At 37.1% G+C, this 23,698-nt stretch overlaps 1 protein-coding gene across 2 annotated transcripts in view; it reads left to right on the forward strand.

Annotated features, from left to right (window-relative positions):
* The window catches only part of LOC121860344 (PRELI domain-containing protein 1, mitochondrial-like), a 31,685-nt gene that overhangs the window by 2,554 nt on the left and 5,433 nt on the right, over positions 1-23,698 (forward strand). The window contains exons 2-6 of one of the 2 annotated variants that reach the window (XM_042357424.1): positions 1,224-1,351; positions 4,356-4,467; positions 12,088-12,295; positions 14,946-15,065; positions 16,901-17,046. In XM_042357424.1, the coding sequence (XP_042213358.1) occupies positions 4,379-4,467; positions 12,088-12,295; positions 14,946-15,065; positions 16,901-17,046 (563 nt within the window). In that variant the 5' untranslated portion in view covers positions 1,224-1,351; positions 4,356-4,378. The remainder of the gene's footprint in view (positions 1-1,223; positions 1,352-4,355; positions 4,468-12,087; positions 12,296-14,945; positions 15,066-16,900; positions 17,047-23,698) is intronic. The other variant, XM_042357425.1, reaches the window with a different exon arrangement.

Here is a 23,698-nt window from a genome sequence, read left to right on the forward strand (position 1 = left end):
ACCAGAAGCATTTGTTTGGTTTCGTTAATTTTTTCCACAGATGTTCTTATTATAATACAGTAATAAGTATTTTAAAAGAGGCAACATTTGCTAGAACCTAATAGAACCTGACCGAAGCAACCAAAGGAACCTACCTCACCTTACCTTACTTCCTAGCTGAAGGGCATTTCCCCTGCCATATTAAACAGAAAGTACTGCTACCAATGAAAGCAACTTTGTTGAAGTGTCATGGTATAATTTTACGTCGGTTGCAAAGAAACTGAGCAGACATTCTGACTCGGCAGATTTTTTTGAGGAGTACAGTATTTACAGTAAATAATTTATTTCTTCACATACATATCATGCAGAGACATAATTTTAGTGTCATATAACCATTTTTTCACCGTGTTTTACCCTGCAATTTCCCTCATACTTTATGACCTGCCCATTACAGGTGATTTATGATCATAGATAGAGAAAAAATAAAAAATTGCGCTATAGCAATTTAATGTCACTAATTAAAGTTTTGTTGATAGGTAATTTGTAGCAATTCAAGTACAGTAGCTGTGTCGGCATTAAGCAGATATTTTAGTGGAAGTGGTGGTAGAAATAGAAATATAGTGTGACCGGTATTGGTTGTGAAGGAGTTTGACTGTGTAGCAATAAAAGTGCAGTACCCCTGTACGAGTCCCCTGCCAACTGTGGGGGTTAGTTTCCTGCTAAAAACCCGTGGTTGGTAAATCCACGGTTGGTAAGACTTAAGGCTTATGGGAATTAGAGGGTTAGGCTGCAATGCTGCTGATAGCACTTGTCAAGGTCTAACTAAGTTGCCTTTTCCTTTGCAAAACAATACCTGCATTGTAAATTTCATTAATTGGAGTCAAATACATATAAAATAGCTTGATATAAATTAGTTAGTAATATAAATTTAACTGTAAGGAGTATTTACCTTCATTTGGGACAAAGGTGGATGAGGATGACACAAGCTCATATTGTAGTCTCACTTTTCTTAATCGTACGAAAAGAGGATTCGTTTACCCCCATGGCGGGTCCCACTGACGTTACGTTCTTGCCACACACTAGTCTATCTCGCACTTCAACTTTCTCTTCACTTTCCTTTATCACTCACACTCAAATGCATGCTTAGAGGCCATATTTAAAGGCAAAATCAATGTTATTACTGGAAAAAATACGTAATAAGTATCCAGTGTATTAAGCAGTAAAATATGTCTTCTTGTTACGAGATCACAACACTAAGAGTTCATGGCGCGAGAAGTGGCAGGAGGCTGGATGCTGTGCAGATGAATACATTGGACCACGGAGAGAAAATGACGCCATGCTAAACCGTGGATACTCGAAATTCAATGCCATGGTAGGTGAAATGGTATACTGTACAGTACAGAGTAAAAACCATGGATACCCAAAGTCTGCAGCTGGTGAGGGACTACTGTACTACATATGACTCCATGTGCTTATGGTACTTCAGTAAAAACCCCATAATTTGAAATAATAGGGGCTCTAGCCCTTATGAATTATGAGGAACACCTCCTTAGGGAAAAGCAAACAAAACAAAGATACTTTTCCATTATCTGCCCCAATCAAAATTTTAATGCTTCTAAGTACAGTTCCAGAATTTGGGTTATCAGAGATAATGGCTCAAATTTTGGTGGGCAATGATGGAAAAACAAGTGGAAAAAGCTTGTGTGGTAGACCATAGATGTGCACCGTACGACTGACCCATGTGAACTGAACGACTTGCGTATACTGTACAGTACTTGTTTACACTGAGGAAGGCGGTCGCATCTCATGGCGACGTGTGTTATACATATTTGTGAATGTCTCGTAATTCTAAATTTTACCAAATATGAAAATTGTAATACAGTAGAGTCTCTCCTCAACTTATGACATATTCGACTTATGACAACCCGGACATACGACAGCCATGGTCGTATAAAATATTTTTCACATTACGTATTTTCAAGTCCCGACGTTAGTGATCGCGCTGTGTACTGACAAAATTTTCGTTTGTAATTCCCTTTGAAATGGCTGGCAAGCGTAAAAGTGAGAGTTCTCGTGTTGCTGAGCAGAAAAAGAGACACCCGTTTTAGAATTTCTATGTATTATTTTCGCCTTTTCGACTTACGAATAATTCGACTTACCACCTGGTCGTCGGGACGGAACCCCGTCGTAAGTCGAGGAGAGACTGTATATAGTACAATATATCGTACTATTTTGAAATGTCTCATATTTTGAAATGTTACCAATTGTGAAATTTGTAACATATATTACGTAACTGCAAAACATCTCGAATTATGATTGATTTTGATTTAGGAGAGTATGAATTATGGAGTTTAAGTGTAAAGCTGTTACTGATGTATGTTTCAGGATTTGAAACTTTTGAGATGTTACGAAACACTGTGAGTCGTTTACTTGCATTGTTGTATGGAACCATTATTCATAAAACTGTTTCAGCAGATCTATTCAATCAGTCATAACACTACATGAGTTGGCAGGTGTAGGAGGGAAGGGAGGGAGGACGTAGTAAGACTACTGCTGTACCAGCCGGCAACAACTTGTGTATTTATCCATAAAACAGATTTGTTGTGTTTTCAAGACCTGACACTTTTCAAATAGTGATATCTCTATTAGCCGGAACAATTGGTGCAGAACATTTCCGGGAATGAGAGATTTCCGAGTAACGAGACGACTCTCAAAGCCGGAAAAAATCCCTCGGCCTCGGAATTTTCCAAGTACTGTACAGTCAGTTCTGTTACAACGTGTGTTTTGTCAATGCGAATTGGCTATAACACAATCGATGAATAGAAGAACGATATTTGTAAAACGCGAATGCGTGTTGGCTGTAACGTGATTCCACTCGAACGTTTTAAATGTACTGTCGCTTGGCGCGGGGTTATGCAGTGTTTACAGTTCACGTTCGACATCACATGTTCAATTGATTCATGCGTTTTGTTTGTGAAGTGTTAGTTGATAGGGATTCTATAAATTTCATTCTTTTTTTCCAAATTTAGCTGTTCCCATAAATACTGTATGAAAAAAAAAATTACAATAATGTTTTGCAGTGCAGACTAATAGCATTTTACATGATCATTGTATTCTTATCCTTATTATCACTACAGTTAATATTAAACATTAAGGATTGCAGAAATAATTTATGTAATATTTATGTATATATGTAAATTGTAAAATTTTAAATAAAAGAGAGAGAGAAAAAGAGTGTTTTACACCCGCGCTCTCTCTTTCCATCACACAATCAGTTGAAACATGTGGGTTGTTTTGAATCGTCCTCAGTGATTTTTGCTTACTATTTCTCCAATTTTGTGGTATTAACTGTGAATATGGAAAAGAAGAATATCTCCAAGAAGCGTTGTGGTGATCGCATTCCCGGTGGTCATCGTAAAAGAAAGGCTATGACACTTGAAGAGAAGCTTGATGTTATCAAGCGTTTTGAATATAAGGAAAGAACATGTGATATTGTGCATGCAACGGGAATAAAGGAGTCTACTTTACGCACCATTAGAGACAATGCAGGAAAGATTAAAGCAAGCTGTATTGCTGGAAAAAGCTTGAGTGCTAGCAAAAGTGTGAGATCACGGCCAAAGGAACTTGAGGAGATGACAACTCTAAACTCCTGTCTGCATGACTCCTCAAAATCACCCTTCTCCCCCATCAAGTTACAGAGTATACAAATATTCATATTTTTCAAGGTAAAGTGTTACATTTCCTGTATGATTTCATTATTAGATATGAATGTAACATTTATTTAGACTGTGCTATCCTTTGTGGTAGACTAACTACTAAATTTTTTTTGATTTCGAGTAATCTGCACCTAACCCTATTTTCTCCATAAGCCCTGTTATTTCTATTGCGCGAATTTCTAGAACGCGAGGTTTTACAAGAACACAACTATCGCGTTGTAGCAGAACTGACTGTATCGGGAAAATTTTCTCAGAGTTTCCAGAAAATGCACCTGAGTTTCATCTCTTAAACCCAGAAAAAACTCCCCCATCCCTGGAATTTTCCAGGTATTGGGAAAATTTTCTTGGAATTTTCTGGAAAATGTGCCCCTCGGAAAATTTCAATTCCGGGTTTGAGAGATTCTGGCTAATGGAGATATTACTACACAACAAATATATTCATAATATATATGTAAGAATGATACTAAAATAATGGGCTATTTTGGAATTCTAACAGTTCTCTGCAGGAAAGTGTTACCAGATAATTTGACCCACACAAGAACCATATGAATACTTTTGGGGGAGTGTACATGTACACTAAACTTTAAAAATTTGTTTCTCGAATTATATTGTGATTTATGAGTTTTTTTATTCCTTTATAAATTTATGATTATTTTTCAGTTTAACACAAAAAAACTACAACAATGAAGTTTTATGAAGGCAGCAGTACAATCAAATTTTCTTGGGAGCAAGTGGCTCAAGGCCTCTGGCAACGCTATCCCAACCCTGAAAGGTATTTACCACTCATTTGTTATTTTCTGTCATAATTTTTATGATTTAATACCTTGCCTAAACAGTCACTGTAAAGCACTTAAGTTCATGGGTAGAAAACCTGTATAAACCCAAGGAGATTAGTGGCTACGACTAATTCAACAATTACTGTGTGTCTTTCTATAACCAAGTTCCTAAAAGGTCTCTTCAGAAACAAAAGTCACCATTTAAGCTAGAATGTAATTAATTGTGACATCACATCAGCATGTGTGCACTTTGGGTATCAAATGAGTTGGCCATAAATGGTAAATTCATATTCAGCCTTCCAGTGTCAGTCATGACTCTGTGGTATTTAGATGGCTCACAGGCAGCCATGTTTCCTACACCCAATGAGGGGCACGGATTTGTGTACTTTAGAGGCTATTTCAAACACTCGTGGAGTTTCAAGGTTCATCCACTCATCAATCAGTGTTTTTCATCATTTCTAGGGGTATAATCTTTGATTATAGCATTCAAATCTTGTATAAGTTTGCTAATGACCTAATTTAACCCCTTCACTATTGGGATGTTACCTTTGATATTTGGCTAATGGCAGATGATTTTATTCAGCACAGAGGGGGTCCCATGCACAAGAGGTTAAGTTCAAACTAGCATTGTCATTATAAGAGGGTGGCTTGATCCTGGCTGTGTCAAGGAACCAACCTGATTTCACAGTTAGCCTGGTTTTTGAAAGGTTGTGAAAAAGCCAAATACTGTACTGTAATATTGGATTTAGAATTACTGTTTGTGCTTTATTATACTGTATATCCAAAATCTGTAAAAATGTAGTTAGGGAATTTTTTAATATGTAGATTAGATATTTAACATAATATTGTAAAAACTAAAATTATTGTGTGTAAAATCACAAAAACAAACAATACATGGTACATTTGTACTGGGAGTGTAATTACTCATGCATATTCAGTAAATCTTTAGGTAAATTTTGATTCACTGATTTGCAGACTGTGGTTACCATATTCTAATCATGCATTATCTATTAATCATGATCGTTTGAACACGGATACCTGTATAAGTAAAAAATTCTGCTTATATGTTCTATGCAAAAATGGTCTTATGTGCAAATTAATAAAAGTTTGATGGTCAAAGTGACTATTGCATGATTTGAGGGTATTGTATCCTTTGACTGATAATTATTGTTCAGAAATAATATTACTGTATCTTCAAACAATAATTATGTGTTTATTATGCAAATCCTTTCTCTATACTGTATACAGTATTCATAAACTGTACGGTAAATGGAACTTCCAAGATATAATCGTAGTTAGTGCTTATTCAATGAATTTTGTTATGTTTTGATAATTTGTTGTTCTTTGGTATTCGTAATTGGTTTTGAAATCTTAAAGTTACAACAAACATAAAAAGAAACAATTATACAGTTATTGATACATGCATGGTCATTCTGATGGATACAAAATTAATCCAAGATATTGGTTTGCCCTTCAGTTTCCTCTACATCAGGGGTTCCCAAGCATTTTCCTGTGAGACCCCGTCTAGTACAGTAGAACGTCGATTTAAAGCGATTCAATTTAAGATTATTTATTTAAAGCAACACCCACAATTAGGACAATGTTTTAATTTAAAGTGAATCTTTCCTATGTTGCGAGAGTCAATCTGGCACATCATATTTTAAACTTCGCGCCTAATGTTTCTCTGGGCACGCTACACTGTCCTAAGGGCAAAGCTGTACTGTACACGTACTCAAAATAATGTACTAAATGATTACTAACATTTTTGTCTAGTGCAAACTATAGCATGATGTATATTCAAATTAATCACTATCTTATAAGAATTCCAGCAATGTGAATTTTATTCTCCCTGGTCACTTCTGTGTCAAGACCTGACTGAATTACTCAGAATAGGCAAACTGTACTCCAAGCTTTGTCAATAAATTTGTTAAACTAAAAAACTAACTGTGACATTTTATAAACAAAAAACAAAAACTTAATCTAAAGGACATAAATAAACAAATAAATACTTCACTAGACCTTCGGTTCCAACTGCAAACATGTCACTGTCACCTCCCCTCCCTCTCTCTCTCTCTCTCTCTCTCTCTCTCTCTCTCCTAACCAGGGTTTAGTGATTATATAGTAGGCTTTAAGTATTTATCTTATATAATATCACAGACTAAAGTTAGGAGAATGTAATTTGCATTGCTAGAATATTTGCAAGACAGCGAATAATTTGAATATAAACGTCATATATTTTGCACAAAAGAAAATTGTTTTGCCATTTGTAATTACAGTGGTCCCTCGATTAATGAACGGCTCAATTAACAAAATTTCGGTTAACGAATTAGCTACCATAAGGATTTTCAGTTTCATCAACTAACAAAACTTCGATAAACAACAGCCTTACGAGAAACACGCTTTGTTGTGCGCATCAGCTGATTGGCTAGTCTGCCAATATAGTAATTGGTTCTGTGTTTACATTCATTTGCAGTGGCTCTTGAATATTTTTGTATTTTTTATATTAAAATTATTGGTCATTCTGAAATTTAGTGAACATATTGATAATATATACAGTACAGGGAACACTTCTCAGTTTAACTTTGTTTACAGTGGAGAGAACATGCAGTTTGTTGGTCTCTTGAATATTTTCCATTTTTACATTAAAATTATTGGTCATTCTGAAATTTAGTTAACGTATTGATAATATACAGTGCAGAAATTATTATGAAACATGAAGGCATTAGAACCAATGCACTCTGTAAAGAATATGGCATGTCATCAACGACTGCCTCTACAATCAGCTGTTTGATTTGTAAACAAAGCTGCCGGTAATACGATATACACACCTCAAAGTAAGTTAAAATACAGTATTCTATTGTTTTTTATTTTTTATTGTACAGTATACTGTACAGTACAGTACAGTATACTGTATTTAGAATTCCAGCAATGTTAATAATATTCTACCCGGTCACTTCTGTGACATTTTATAAACAAAAACTCAATCTAAAGGACATAAATAAACAAATAAATACTTCACTAGACCTTCGGCGCCAACTGTCAAACTTGTCACTGTCACCCCCCCCCCCTCCCCCTTCATCTTCCCAGCCAGGGTTGGGTGGTTATAGTCTTACAGTTTTTGTCTTATATATTATCACAGTCTAAGGTTAGGAGAATATAATTTGCATTGCTAGAATCCTTGCAAGACAGCGAATAATTTGAACATGAACGTCATATATTTTGCAGAAGAGATAAAAATTTTAGCCTTTGTAATAAAATTAGTTAGAACTAAAATTTGTATGTTTAATGCGAACTATAGCATGTTTATATTCAAACTAATCACTATCTTATAAGAATTTCAGCAATGTTAATTATATTCTCCCAGGTGAGTTTAGTGACATTTAATAAGAGAAAAAGTTAGTCACTCTTAAGGACATATAAATAAATAAGCACTAGACCTTGGCATCAACTGTCAAACATATCACCTCATCTCCCTCCCTCCCGACCACCTTCCCAGCCAGTAAACAGACCATTTCACATCCCATAATTTTAGCTGTGTTGATTTATGAGTGTTTGTTTTAACATAATACTACAAAAAACAATGTTTTGTTTATTCTTGGAGATGGGCTGAGGTGCATCTGGGTAGACTCTCAGTCTTTTTAGTATTTTGTGTCTCTCTCAAGTACCAAATTAAATTATTCCATTGAAACAACACTTCTATTTAGTGCGAATTCGGTTTAAAGCGACCCCTCTTGGAATGTATCTCGGGTTATATCGACATTGTACTGTACTGCAGCCTATCCAGTGCAACCCCAAGTCATTACATACAGTGTGCTGTATATATGAAGATCTTTCGAGTAAGTACGGACATATTGAAGTAAACCCTCGAAGATCCGGACCCGGGAAATCCGGATTTTGGAAGATCCCGACAAAGAAATTGGGGGTTCTGGGCTGAAAAGCCTCCTAGAATTTTCCCTAAGAAACATTCACAAACCAGAGCAAAGACATTTTAGGCCCGTGGGCGCTGTTTGACCTGTCAGTTGCTTGGAGACAGGTGCCCGAGGAGGTGGGAAACATAAACAGAGTTGACAATTGTTGTTTTTGGGAATATTATTTAATTCACTCTCGTAATGATACAATGTTTCTTATTATGTTATCATAGGTAAATGCATGGTTTATATACGTTAATTTGTTTATCACTACACTAGTACTGTAATTTTGGTGTTTCTTATATCATTTATTATTCGCAGGAAAATTCGGACAATCGACTTTTCTGGACAGGTGGTTTCCGCTTTTAGTCCAGATCTTCGAGGGTTCACTCGTATTTAACTAAAAATAAGTCAGGAAAATGTATTACAAATTGAGAAGTCTAAAAGTAAACACTGGTAGAAACAGGCTACAACTCTCATGTATAATATGTGACGTTATATGACCATTTAATATTCTATACGTGGGGATATAATTACATGGTTAAGCAACACAACATACAATTTTCGTAGTTATATCTCTTTCATACTGTACGTATTTCATATATGACTTGGGTGCACCATCATATAATTAATTTTCATTACAAGTTACATCAGTCTTAATTCATATGTAATGTGTGTGCATTATCATTTAATAAATTTTCTGTTAACTGGGGGTATAATTATGTGATTAAACAACATAGCACACAATTCTCTAAGTTAGTTTGATAAACGGATACGGTGATAATTATTTTATAAACGCCATTGACGAGAAAGCTGCCTCACAGACTTCCAAATTATATCAGAACCTTAATACTGTAGCTCGATTTTTAACCGCTGAATGTCAATTTGATAAATATCCCAAAACATTGATATGTCATCATAGATAGCAAAAATCACCCTTGCCTCATTGTCAGCCTGTAATTCTGCTATTTCGAGGACAAAAGAGCCACACTGTTTTACATCTGTCTTGAACAGAAACTGAACAAAATCCAAAGATTCAGTTAGCAACTCAAGGAATTTATCATTGAAATTTGTTGCAATTTTTTGTTAGCATCCATGGGAAGTACAGAGTGCATTGAGCTGAGAACAATTCAAAGGTAGGAGTGTGAATTTTCTGCTGCATAATGTGTCATCAGCGTTCGGCGTAATTCGCCTTCCCTGGACTGGCCTGACTTAACACAAGGAGAGCACAGTAATTCATTATTCCCTTGACCATAATTTATGGTCCCAACTTAACGAGACAGCACCTGTCGGCCACGTCCTTCAGTCCTTGACACCTGGACTATGAGCTTTATGGGGCCCCATGATCTCTATGCGACCCCGTGTTTGGGAACCACTGTTCTACATGGAAGTCACCACAAGCACTAACATATTTTATGCTGTGTAGCACGAGGGTTCGTGGATGTGCTTTTCCACTTACAGCAGACAATGGTGTGAACTATGTTCAGGATCTGGTTTCCTGTCTGTCATTTGGATTGGTATCTGGTCATCTAGTGTCCAGCCCCATTCGGTTGGTTGGATCTAAATTCAACAAACATTAGACATTTCAACTGAAGTACCTGAAGATATACCCTGAGGTTTTGGAGATATGCTGTATATTCTGTATGTGGTATTACCTTGGGTTGAAGTTTTGATATACTGTACATACTTCTGGCTACCATTTTCTTGTAAAGAGCTTATTGCAGATCATTTTGCAATTTATGTAGTTTACCCTGTTACACAATCACAAACATCATCAATCCAGTTTTTGCAACTTCTTATTTAGTAACACTTTAACTATTGAATACAGAGCTCATGTTTTGTATATCTTTTGACTTTTGTAAATGTTTAAAGAAGTGGCTGATGTGTAACTTCTGCCCCACCCCAGGCCAGGTAGATCATGATGTATGGAGGCGGTGTGACTATTATTTGAACAAAAAAGATGCTTTGATATCCCATGAGCCAATGAAAGTCAGCATCACTTTTATCGGTGAGTAAAGTATATTACTATGTTTTTACATATAAATATTTTTATTTAACACGAACAATGTGGTAAGCAGCCGAGTCTCGCCCCTCACCCTCCAATACCCTAGCCCTTAAGCACCAAGATTAGACTTGCTCCTGTTAGGCCCATGTGGCCTTCTAGCTGTCATTACAGGATGTGATCAGGCAGAAAAATAGTCACACAGCCCACATACATCATATCCCGCCAATACAGTTCAAACTGGTGGTGCAAAAATTGGTGAATCATTTGATGCCGTGAGCGTACTGGGCCATTAACCATCCATGTCCTCATTTGATGCCCTGAGCTTGGAGGGGCTAATTGATATTTCGCTTAGTGGACCAGCCTCAAGAATGTATCTTGTCCATTATAAGAGGTATTATAGTACACGTACTAGGATCACTGCCCTGGAATTAGTAAGTGTTGTGCCCTAGTACAGTATAAAGACTCACTGGGAAAAGCACAAGTTGGACACTCACATTTGCACAAATAAGTTGTTTTAAGGCTGGCTTGTCCCTAGACTCAAAAGAAATAGAGTAACTTCACAAGAAACTTAGCGTATGTTAACCGGGCCGTGATGACTGAAGATGTGCTGGAGAATCACCACCACAGGTTGGAGAACCGAAGATGAAGTGAGCTGGAAGGATGGAGTGAGAGAAGTGACTTGGGGTGTGGGAGGCTCAAAAAATATCCTCAGCAATGACGTCACATTTTTGTTTCTCAAATGTGATCGGGTAATTGATGGCGCCAACTGATGCTTCAAGAAGATTATGAGACAAGTGAGGCTGTGGGCGGAGTTACCAGAAGTTCTAGGTGTGAGTAAGGGCAACTTTGCACAGAAATAGTTAGAGTATGTTTTGGCCGGAGCAAAATGTATAGTGACTTCAATAACAGAGGAGTAAGTAATAAGGTGATTGTAGAAGAATGATGACAGTGAAAGCTTATTTGTAGACCTAATAACACTGAGTGTTAGAGAATATTTAAATAAGTTTGTGAAATAGATAAGCATACTGGTAGCAAAAAAAAAATGCATTATTTTAGCATATTTTTCATTGTTACTTATGATTTTTTTTTTAGTTAATTCTCCATGTTTGCTCTTCAATCAGACCAAAGGACAATTTCTTTTTTCCATCATTGAATTTTCATAAGTTTCATAAGTTGGGGTCTGCCTGTACTTTCAATTTCATGAAGGTGTTTGGAGTGATGGGAGAGTGGGTCATAAATTTTGGCATTATGCAGGGAAATTTCCTAATGTTGGGGTGGTTCCTTCTCAGTTGGTAAACCTTTGAGATATATGTCTGCTTAGTCCTTGGAGCCTCTGTAGTAAGATGTCCTTCCACTTCTCTCGCTAACAGCAGTTATGACACCTGCTTGGCAGAAGTTGTGGGCGGTCAGTAAGAAACTGAATATAAGGATTAATCAGGACAGTCAATGTGGCAGGTTTCATCCTTAATTGGTAAACATGGCTTTATAAGACCTCCTGTCTTGTAGGGCAGCCTGTGCTGCCAATCTCCATTTTAAGGGTGGTATTTATGATGGGGTGAGATGGATTATCATAATGAACACTCCTTGATCTTCAGTGACGGATGTACGGTCCTAGAACTCCAGTCTGATTAATGCTGTTGTGAGAGTTGCTTGGCTATCAACACAAAAAGTTGGATTTTATCATTAGCCCTTTATTTTTACAGTTCTCATGTACTGTCGGAGGACACTGTTGTTAGAAAAATCATTGGCCATCAACTGCACTCAAAACGTATATTAACTAAGACAAACCGCATGCCAAAATGGGGTGAACGTCTCATCAATGCTCGAAATGTCAGCATAATTGAAGAATCTATTGTGGATCCAGAAAAGAAAGAGTTGTGCACATATACAAGGAATGTTGGATTAACTAAGGTAAGTTGAATGATTATGTTGGATTGATTAAAGTTGTTGATTGGATGTCATTTTATCTTGAATATTACAACTGGAAAGATTACATAATCTGTTTGGGTATTGGTGGTACAGCGGTAACGCGCATAACTCTCACCAATATGTCAAGGGTTCGAGCCTCGGCCTGGACACACGTGAGAAGGGTGTTATCCAGTGTGACTCTACCAAACACCACAGTTTTTTGGGTTCCAAAAAGTAATTTATTATGTTATGAAATAGATTAAGATGAATTATATTAAGATACTGAACTGTACAAAATTATGTTTGGTGGGGTAGTCTGGGAGAGGAGTTGGCAGAGGGATGAGGAGGGAGGAGAGCAACCAACCTCCCATGCTCATCAGCCCATATTATTAGGTTCATTTGGTGCTGGGTTAATAAAACATTTTATTTTCCCCCCAAAATCCCAGATGAGTTAGTGCACCATAGTATATTCTCAGTCTCTTGTTTAGAGCGATAAGTAGCCATATCGAGCCATTATGTATCAATTAATTTTAAAATAGAAATTAGAAATTAAAATGTTATATGACAATGGTTTAGTAGTGCTGTGCAAGGTGTTTTGGTACTACAGATAGACCCCGACTTACGACGGGGTTAGGGACCCAAATCCAGGTCGTAAGTCCGACATAGATAATTTTTTTTAAATAAATAATCTACAATGAAATACAGTACAGTAAAAGTAATGAATAATGAGGAATGGATACAGTACAGTGAAAGTAATAAATAATAAGGAATGGTTACAGTGTGACTGAGTACTTACCTTTAATGTAGTCAGCTGAATGCACATGGGGCCCCCATAATTTTCTAATTATACATGGAGACTACATTAACTGTAAACGTTTCGGTATAGAAAATGCGTGTCATTTGAAAAAAAAAAAAATAAATAAAATTTTTTTAATAAAAAATCTGCGGCGGTCGTATGTCCCGACGGTCATAAGTCGTAGCAGTCGTAAGTCGGGGTCTGTCTGTATATTATACTGACCACCCATGGTTCGGAAAATTCCCTGGTCCGGCTTTGGTCAGGTCCCGAGGATGCTTAATCAGGGAGGAACAACCTGTATAATAATATGTTAGTATATTTTAAATCTTCATATTTACATGTCGAATTTTTTTTTTTTTTAATAATTTCCGAGACCCGGTACCAGTCCGCAGACTAGTGGTTGGGAGCCCTTGTTTTAGGCTATACAAACAGCCTGTTGGAGAAATATCTATGTAAAGAGAGATAATTGTATTACCTGTACTTAGCTGTAGACTGGGTAAGGCATATGACAGGGCACCACATGGTGTAAAAAAGTGGGCAATGCAAAAGCTAGGAGTCGAGAAGTACCTTATTTGAGTGGTTATGGTATCATTATATGAGGGCTCAAAAACTACTTACGTAAATAGTGAGGAATTTCAGGTAAGAGTAGGAATCCATTAGAGGCTGTTCATGGTATTGGAGATAATATCATGGGACTTCAGGACTGGCCTGATGTGAAAGTTGTTGTATGCTGATGCCTAAGTGCTGATAACAGTGGAGAAGTTTAAGAAAATGGAAGGATGATATAGAGGCAGAGAGCCTGAGAGTGAATGTGGCAAAAACAAAGTGCTGTATTGATGAGTGATGTGGGTGAGGGACCCATGATGGAAAGTGAAAAGTGGCTATGTGCTGTCTGTAAGAAAGGTGTTGGCAGCAGTTCAATAATGTGCGATGAGTGTGGAAGGTTGGTACACTTAAGAAGTGCAGTGGAGTAGATGGTAGACTTGGGATGTTGCATGTAACCATGAGCCCCTAGCAAGAGTGGAGAAACCCAGCATTAAGGATATGTTCCTGAACTGTATTGATGAGTTTTGTTACATGGGCGACATTATCAATGCTGGTGGGGGTGCTTAAGCTTGCTCATTTGCAAGAATCAGAAATGACTGGAAGAAGCATAGGGAGCTGCTTGCCTTTAATGACGGCAGGAGGACCTTTCCTCCGAGTGGCTGGTGTTGAATGGTAATGAAACGTGGACAGCTAAAGAGGGTGGCATAAGTAAACTTGAGTGACCTGAAATGAGAAAGGTGAGGTGGATGAGTCATGTGACACTGAAAGACAGGATGCCTTGTTTAGAGCTAAGAGAGTGGGTGGGTATTGACAAAGTCTTTCATTGAGGCAGGCCAGAATGGTTTGGGATTTTGGACATGTGAAGAGTTTGGATGAGACCAATTGGGTCAAGAGGTGCAGGAGCCAAAATGTGGAGGGGAGGAGAGCCAGGGGTAGGCCAAGAATGACATGGGGAGAAGTAAGAAATGACATAAGAGTTAGTAACCTGACAATGGACACTACAAGAGACCTAGCAGTAAGAAAAGCTGCCATCAGGTAATCAAGGCTAACCAAGCGTGCAAAATGGATTTGGTCACAGTTGTTCTCTACATGATGCAGTTTTATGAGTTGAATCAGATGTTTTTTGTGGAAAAACACAAATATTTGAAGGAAGATTCTGAAGTTGAAAACAGGTATGAGCAAATGTATCTCTGAAAGAGTTTTGAGATCTCAATGTATATGTAGTTTGTAAATGGAGAAACTTCATAAACCTTTTTATTTGTTTTAAATGGACTATAGCATTGGCAATAAAAGACTACTTTTTCATACCAGGTTATGACTTGTGTGGAGAAAGTGATTTACAAACCTAGTCCAGAAAACCCACAGTGGACAGTAGCAGAGAGAAAGGCATGGATTGACTCCAAGATTTTTGGATTTGGCTATGCAATCCAGGTAAAGTAGTTCACTTTATATTTATACTTATATAGAGTTGAATCCGAACTGTGTTCTGTCCATAATTAACACCATAAATACTATATAATTATGACCTTGTGTTTATGGTAGATGACTTCTGTATAATCCCTTCAAGTCTACAGGAACAAAATCAAGGAAAATCCCAGAGAGAGAGGTAGAAGTAATCCATTGATTATTTTACTTTTCTGTTGGAATTGTAGCCCTGCAAAAGTTACCGTTACCACATAAGACATAAGGGTAATGGTGTTGACTTTACAACAGTTGTGCACACTGCTTGTTCATAGTCTCAGACTATACAGTGGTCCCTCGATTAACGAACACAATTGGTTCCACAGAGTCGTTCGTTAACCGAAATTTTGTTAACTGAATCTATTATTTCAATGGGATATTGGGTAATTGGTTCCAACTCACAGAAAAAGTACATACAATGTACTGTATACCAGTAATAGAATTAACAAAACATTAAATATAAACTAAATACAGTACTGTACAGTATACTGTATACTAAAAAATAAAAAAACAATAGAATACTATATTTTAACTTACTTTGAGGCGTGTATGTCGAATTCCCGGCAGCTTTGTTTACATATCAAACAGCTGATTATAGAGGCAGTCGTTGATGACATGACATATTCTTTACAGAGTGCATTGGTTCTAATGCCTTCATGTTTCATGATAATTTCTGCACTGTATATTATCAATATGTGAACTAAATTTCAAAATAACCAATAATTTTAATGTAAAAATGCAAAAATATTCAAGAGATCAACAAACTGGATGTTCACTCCACTGTAAACAAAGTTAAACTAAGAAGCGTTGGTGGGTGATTCGATCAGCTGATTGGTGCACAAAAACTTTTCCCTGTACTGTCTATATTATCAATATGTTAACTAAATTAGAATGACCAATAATTTTAATATAAAAAATGCAAAAATATTCAAGAGCACGACTTTCTTGATATTTACTCCACTGGAAACAAATGTAAACATAGAACCAAATTACTGTATTGGCGGACCAGTCGATCAGCTGATGCGCACAACAAAGCGCGTTTCTCATAAGGCTTTCGTTAATCGAAGTTTTGTAAACCGAAATTTTGTTAACCAAGGGACCACTGTGTATATATATATATATATATATATATATATATATATATATATATATATATATATATATATATATATATATATATATATATATATATATATATATATATATATATATATATATATATATATATATATATATATAGTATATATATATAGTATATGTGTTATTTTTACTACAACGTAGGTATTGTCTGAAAAAGTGGAGTTTGGGGGTCGGCCCAGTCTCTATTTCAATTAATCCCATATGTTCAGTTGTTCCATTTACGCGTTTCCCGTTTTACGCGGGCCTCCGCGGGTTCTATTGACCGCGTAAATCGGGGTATAACTGTGTAATTTTATTATTATTTTTTTAGATTTTTCTTAAGTAATATTGAAGATTTTTAAAAATCAGCTTTTTTTATTACCATATGCTTACTTAATTCATTATTCTCTAAAACAAGGCAAAGTTATTAAGTTAAAAAATAAGCTTTCTATGTGTCATCATTCTACTACAATCACCGTATAAATTACTCTTCAAATTCAATGAAGACAAGTAGACTCATCACCACCAACACCATACACTCAAAGAAAAATGGGAGTAATTTAGGGCACCATGACATTAAGAAAACAAAGTATCAATTTATGATATAATAAGGGTCTACTGTGCCATTATGTGCTTAATAGGCCTTTCCTGGCTATTTGTATTTAATAGTCCTATCCTTTCAACAGAAATTTGGTATTGAGCGCTACAAGAAAAATATTCATAAGACCACTCTTGGGTTTACCTACGCCTTGAATAGGTTATTTCCAGTTGTGGACAATTATGTTGAAACTCCAAACTCCCATCACCTAACTTTAGAAGAACGGAAGCAGAGGTATGTTGATATTGGCTGTCATGCTCTTTAATTCTATATCTTTGTTTTAGGATTATTATTGTGTGTGCATTCTTTTTACAGAACTTAGCCATTGTGAACCTGTTTATATATAATTAGTGTAATCGCTCATAGGAACGATTTTGGCTTGTGCAGAACAATAAGACCCTTGTCATTGACCAGATGAGTATAATTCTGTCAAAACCTGTTTAATACAATTCACATATAACAACTGGTGGTACATCAGGAGACACAGTTTGAATAGTACTATCAATGTACAGTACATAACCTGTTAAATATTACTCGCATATAACAACTACTGATACATCAGGACACAGTTTGAATAATATGATCAATATACAGTACATAAATACACTTATTAAAGTTATTTAGAGTTCTCAGAGGATTCAACAGTTTACAATCACACTCACATTTTCGGGTCTAGGGTTAGACCAGTGGTTCTCAACCTTTTTCACTCCATTCCCCCCTTGAGGAATTTTCAACATCCTTGTGGCCTCCTTCATTTTTCTCCCAGAACAGACAAACAGACAAGTGATAAAGACTAAAGAATGATAAAGGACAGATAAATATGACAAGAGTTAGAATGGCAAACACACACACATTCACATACATACACACATACAGTCATACACAAACATGCACACAGGTAAACATTCACACTCAAGCTAGCAAGCTGAAGTGTACTTCCTGTAAGCAAGAACATGCATCCTTTGACAAGCACTGCCCAACTTGGAAGAATGAGAAGAATAGTGAGTCATACCAATTTAGCACTAAAAATGGTAGGATTATATAATTAAAGAATGAGTATGAACAACAATGGCACCAATAAATAAGGAAATAATTAATAAAGAAAGTGTACAAATATTTCACCCACGAAAAGCAGCGACCGCATGAATTATGAAACAAAATAAGTATAACACCAATTATGGAGTATATTATACTTGAGTCAAGCTCAAACACAATATATGGTTCAGAGACAATACACTCCACTGTTTTCGTGATGGTATCCCAGGCCAAACTGAGATTATTCGGTCCTATCACCACTTGCAAAGGGATGACACGCGGACACGTAATGAACAAGTCAGTTCAGCAGCTCGGTCCAGCGCCTGTCACACAGACAGGGACTGGACCTGTGAAATCTTAAATAATCCGTAAAAAAAAAAAAAAAAAATTAGCACCAGAGTATGTAAATATTAAAATTGTATTGTCGTCATGATTAAACAATATGACAAAAAGAAAAGAATGAAAATTCTCTTCTGCCAAGTCAAAATAAGTACAGTGGTCCCTCGGTTAACGAGCGCCTCGGTTAACGAGTTACCTTCCATAAGATTCTTAACTTCGGTTAACGAGCAATCCCTCGATTAACAAGTTTCTTACGAGCCAACCTGAACATGATTTCGCTTGCATTTGGCGGTCCACCAGCTGTAGTATTAGTCCGCCAATACAATAATCGGTTCTAGGGCTTAAATTCCTTACCATTTTAGCAAATATCAAGAAGTTTATACTATTCAATAATTTTAAAAGTTTAATATTAAATTTTTTACTCATTTTAACAATCATTGAACATAATTGAAGGTAATGAAACTAGTTTTATGCGTGCCATCCAGCCTCTCAACACACCATACAGGCGTCAGTCTTTGTATCTTTCCAGTGGAGGTAACATCTTGCTTGAGACTCTCTTCAACTAAATGCTTTTTTTCTGTTTTTGCAAGCATATTATTGGTCATTTTGAAATTTATTTTACATATTGACAATATATAATGCAGTGCAGTGTTGATTTAAAGAAAATAATCTTGAATTGCACCAAGAGAACTAAAATTTTTTGGGTGAAATGGCGCCATGGGGTGACTTCTCTTCCACCCCAATGCCTTCTCTTCTCCCTTCTCCACCCCCCATTCTAATTCCCATCATCATCATCCAGGAGCCTTCTACATACACACCTCAAAGTAAGTGTACTTTTCTACCTTTTTTGTTGAATTTAGGCAATTTTTGGTGAGCTGGAACCAATTACCCAAAACCCATTGAAACAATGGTTTCGGTTTAACGAGTTTTTCGGTTAACGAGCAACCTTCTAGAACGGATTGTGCTCGTTAACCGAGGGACCACTGTAATACAAGTTTCATTTAATTCAGATTCCCAACATTATTTGGAAACGTACAATTTATAACAGCTCGCCGTGGCTCCCCTAAATTCTAGCCGTGGCTCTCTTGGTGGCTATGGCCCCCAGGTTGAGAACCACTGGGTTAGACCAACGAGAACAAATATTATGTCCTGCAGGAAGATGTTGGCTGACAAGAATCAAGATGTTGCCTCTACAGTAGAAGGCGATATAGTCTGTCCCTCAGGCAGTCACACAGCTGCTAACAGCTCCATCTTGCTTAGTAATCTATTCTGAGTTGTAAACAGTTTCTTCATTTAACTTGTGGCCGGCGCGTACAATTGTGCGTGGCGATAACAATTAGGATACAGTACTTAAGTTTATTATGCTAATTTAGTTGCTTAAACTAATTTGCTTATTACAGTACTTGTAAGCCATAGTAGAACCGTGGTTATTCGGGGTCCGGGTAATCAGCACCAAAATGAAATAATAATACAGGCAGTCCCTGACTTACAACGGGGTTAGGGACCCAAATCCAGATCATAAGTCGAATTGGTCGTAAGTCGAAAATGCGAAAATAATACATAGAAAATCTAAAATGGGTGTCTCTTTTTCTTCTCAGCACCACAAAACTCTCACTTTTAAACTTGCCAGCCTCTTAAAGCGAATTACAAACGAAAATTTTGTCAACACACAGCGCAATCACTAACGTCGGGACTCGAAAATACGTAATTTGAAAAAAAATTGGCACGACTGGGGCGGTCGTATGTCCGGGTGGTGATAAGTCGAGTAGGTCGTAAGCCGAGGAGTACCTGTAATAATAAAATTTCCTACAAAATGAGCTACAATTGTAAGGTTGAAAACTGTGCGCAATGGGGAAGAGCCTCCATATTTATTGCTATGATAAACAATTAAATTGATACATAGCATATCATAAGATACAATAACACACATTTTATGTAAAAAAAAAATAGTTCCTTCTACACTCAAACCATCCTCTGGATGATACGACCCACTTCAACCAGGCACTCAACCAGCAGATTCACAGACATGTGGCTGTCGCGCTGCTGTGTATAAGCCATGACATCTCATTGGGAGGGAGCACGGCCCGACAGTTATAGCCCACTGCCTCCATACACATACCGTACACACCCATGCTCTTGATTTTTCTTTTTTTATAGTTTTATATTATATTTTCTGTATTTCTAAGCCACATTAGAGTACAGTAAACCTTTGCTGTTCATGGGTTTGCGATTCATGATTTTGACTTCGTGGTAAGTAGAGTCACGCCCACAGCGTCTCTTCTCACTCCTCTCCCTTTGTTTGCGCTCAACCATTGCCTGTGATGCAGCATCTCTTGTGTTGTACTGAAAACTTTAGTGTTTCTGTGTGAAATAGCCCCTAAAAGACTGCCTAGTGTCAGTGCTAGTGATGCGAGTGGAGTGAAACGTTTAGAGGCCTCAAAGCCAAGAGGAAACAACTATCAATCACAATGTTTTTTAAGAAAGAACCAGCCGCTCGCCCAGTTGATTCGTCTCCCTCACCTACTCGGTCAGCTGCTGCCGCCTCGCCACCCACCCACCTCTTCACCAACCACCACTGCATCACCTCTTCCAACAGTGATCCTGTTGTTTCCTTATGCTTCAGTAAACAGATTTCATCCTACTGTACAGTACACTTCATCAAGCTCCAAACTTCCACATACAAAGGAGAGTAATATTGGTGACTTACATTTTCATACACAGTATAGGTATACTGTACAGTAGTGCACCAAGGTAGTACAGTATAAGTTACTATTTGCGGTTTTTTTCCGATTCTTGCTATTCCATGGAACCTAACCCCCATGAATAGCAAGGGTTTACTGTATTGAATGATTTTTTAGCAACTTTTATAATTTAATTACAGTACAAGTACAGTAAACCTTCGAAGATCTGGACCCAGTAAATCCGGATTTCAGAAGATTTGGACAAAAAAAATTGGGGGTTCTGGGCTAAGAAGCATTCCCAAAACTGGGTGAAGGTAGTTTTAGGCTTAAAGTTTTTATCTTATAAATTGTCACAGACTAAACTTAGCAGAATAAAACTTGCATTGCTGGAATCCTTGCAAGACAGCAAACAATTTGAATATAGACATCATATATTTTGCACAAGGGATAAAAGTTTTATTCCATTAGTGTAGTACATTTTAGTAAAAGTTTTTCAATTCGTATTTTTGGGTAGATATACATATCTTTTTTCATTTACATGCACACAGTATCATAAATACATATTGTGAAAAACGTAAAAGAAATAATTGTCCTAAGAGCAAACATGTACTCAAATGTACTGTAATAAGTTAATTACTATTTTTTTTTTATATCTTGTGCAAACTATAGCATGTTAATATTCAAATTAATAACTATCATACAAGAATTCCAGCAATGTAAGTTATATTGTGCTAAGTCAATTCAGTGCATTTTATAAGAGCGAAAAACTTAAACTCCCTCTATATGACAGATAAATAAATACGCACTGGGTAACCTTCGTCGCTGGCTGGTCAATTCCTCACCTCACCCCCCGTCCTCCCCCCTGACTGGCTATCAACCTCACCTCACCCTTGCCAGGGAAGAAGGTAATTTTAGGCTTCAAATATTTATCTTATAAAATTTCACAGACTAAACTTAGCAGAATATAACTTGCATTGCTGGAATCCGTGCAAGATAGCGAATAAATTGAGTATAGACATTACATATTTTGCAAAAAAAAGATAAAAATTTTGTCCTTTAGTGTAGTACAGTAGACTCGCATCTTACGGGAGGGTTACGTTCCTGGGACCTCGCGTAAATCCAAAAAATGCGTAACGTCAGAAACACTCCTAAAAATCCCTTAAATCGCCCTTAAATCACTATATATACGTACATAGACACTAGAACTTACTGGGAAGATGAGGGAGAGGGGAAGGTGAGGTGATGTATTGTGACAGTTGGCGCCAAAGGTCCATTGGTATTTATTTATCTACCCAAAAATACAGTTGAAAAACTTGTACATTACTAAAATGTACTACGCTAATGTACTGATATTTTTATCTCTTGTGCAAAATATATGATGTCTATATTCAAATTATTTGCTGTCTCAAGGATTCTAGTAATGCAAATTATATTCTTCTAACTTTAGTCTGTGATATTATATAAGATAAAATTTTAAGCCTAAAACCACCAAACACTGGCTGGGAAGATGGGGGAGAAGGAGGGAGGGGAGGTGATGTGTTTGACAGCTGGTGCCGGGAGGTTTAGTGAAGTATTTATTTATTTATTTATTTATCTGTCCTTTACAGTCAGTTTAAGTTTTTTGCTTATAAAATGTCACTGAACTGACCTGGGAGAATATAACTTACATTGCTGGGATTCTTGTAAGATAGTGATTAATTTGAATACAGGCAACCCTCGCTTTACGCGGTCCCACATTCCGCGTTTCCACGTTTACGCAGTACCCTGCCGAAACCGGAATGCTCACATTCCGCGGTGCGTGTACCCCTTTACGCGGAGAGTGGTGCGAGCAGGGTGCGCACAAGGTCGCCCAGTCATCAAAACATTACCGAGTTCTTCACCCGCCACCCGCCACAGCCAGCCCAAGTCAGTGATAGTGATAGTGAGGATATGGACTTATATGGACTTTGAGGGGTTTGACAAAGAGGCCCTGCAAGCCTCTGTGGTGGATAGTGATACAATTGATACAAGTGATACAGGTGAGGGCCAATAATCCGCCCTCTGCCTCGGAACCAACCCCCCATCCCCGTGTGCCCAGCCATCTTTTCTACTAATGTAAGTGTTAAAAATCCTAATATTATTGATATTTCTCTTAATTATTAATTGTGTGTGCATACCATCATAAAATTAAGAAGTTATTTTTACTACAACGTAGGTATTGTGTCTGAAAAAGTGGAGTTTGGGGGTCGGCCCGGTCTCTATTTCAATTAATCCCATATGTTATGTTGTTCACTTTACGCGTTTCTCACTTTACGCGGGCCGCCGTGGGTTGAATTAACCGCGTAAAGTGAGGGTTCACTGTATAAACATGCTATACTGTAGTTTGTACTAGACATAAATATTTTAGTAATTATTTAGTACATTTGAGTGCATGTACAGTACAGCTTTGCCCTTAGGACATTGTGCATGTAAAGGAGTAAAAATAAATGAAGGTTGGCTTGTGTTTGGGCATTATGAACGAGTATGAGAGAGGTTTAAGTGCACTAAATTGATAAACACGAGAGGCATGTGTTACTCCAACAATACCCACGCGGCAACTGAAGACAGAGAGGTGGGATGGCGGGGGTGGAGCTTTGACGGGCTAGCATTTGGCGTGCTTATGACCCATTTTGAAAATTTTGAGTTTGAAATTGGAAATTGTAACCTAACCCCCGGGGTAATCCGCATATACAGTGATCCCTCGGTTAACGAACGCCCCGGTTTACGAAATTTTGGTTAACGAATTACCTTCCATAAGATTCTTCACTTCAGTTAACGAATTCCTTACGAATTTTTCCCAACATGTTTTTGCC

The sequence above is a fragment of the Homarus americanus genome, unplaced genomic scaffold (assembly GCF_018991925.1).
Source record: "Homarus americanus isolate GMGI-L3 unplaced genomic scaffold, GMGI_Hamer_2.0 scaffold48088, whole genome shotgun sequence".
NCBI lineage: Eukaryota > Metazoa > Arthropoda > Malacostraca > Decapoda > Nephropidae > Homarus > Homarus americanus.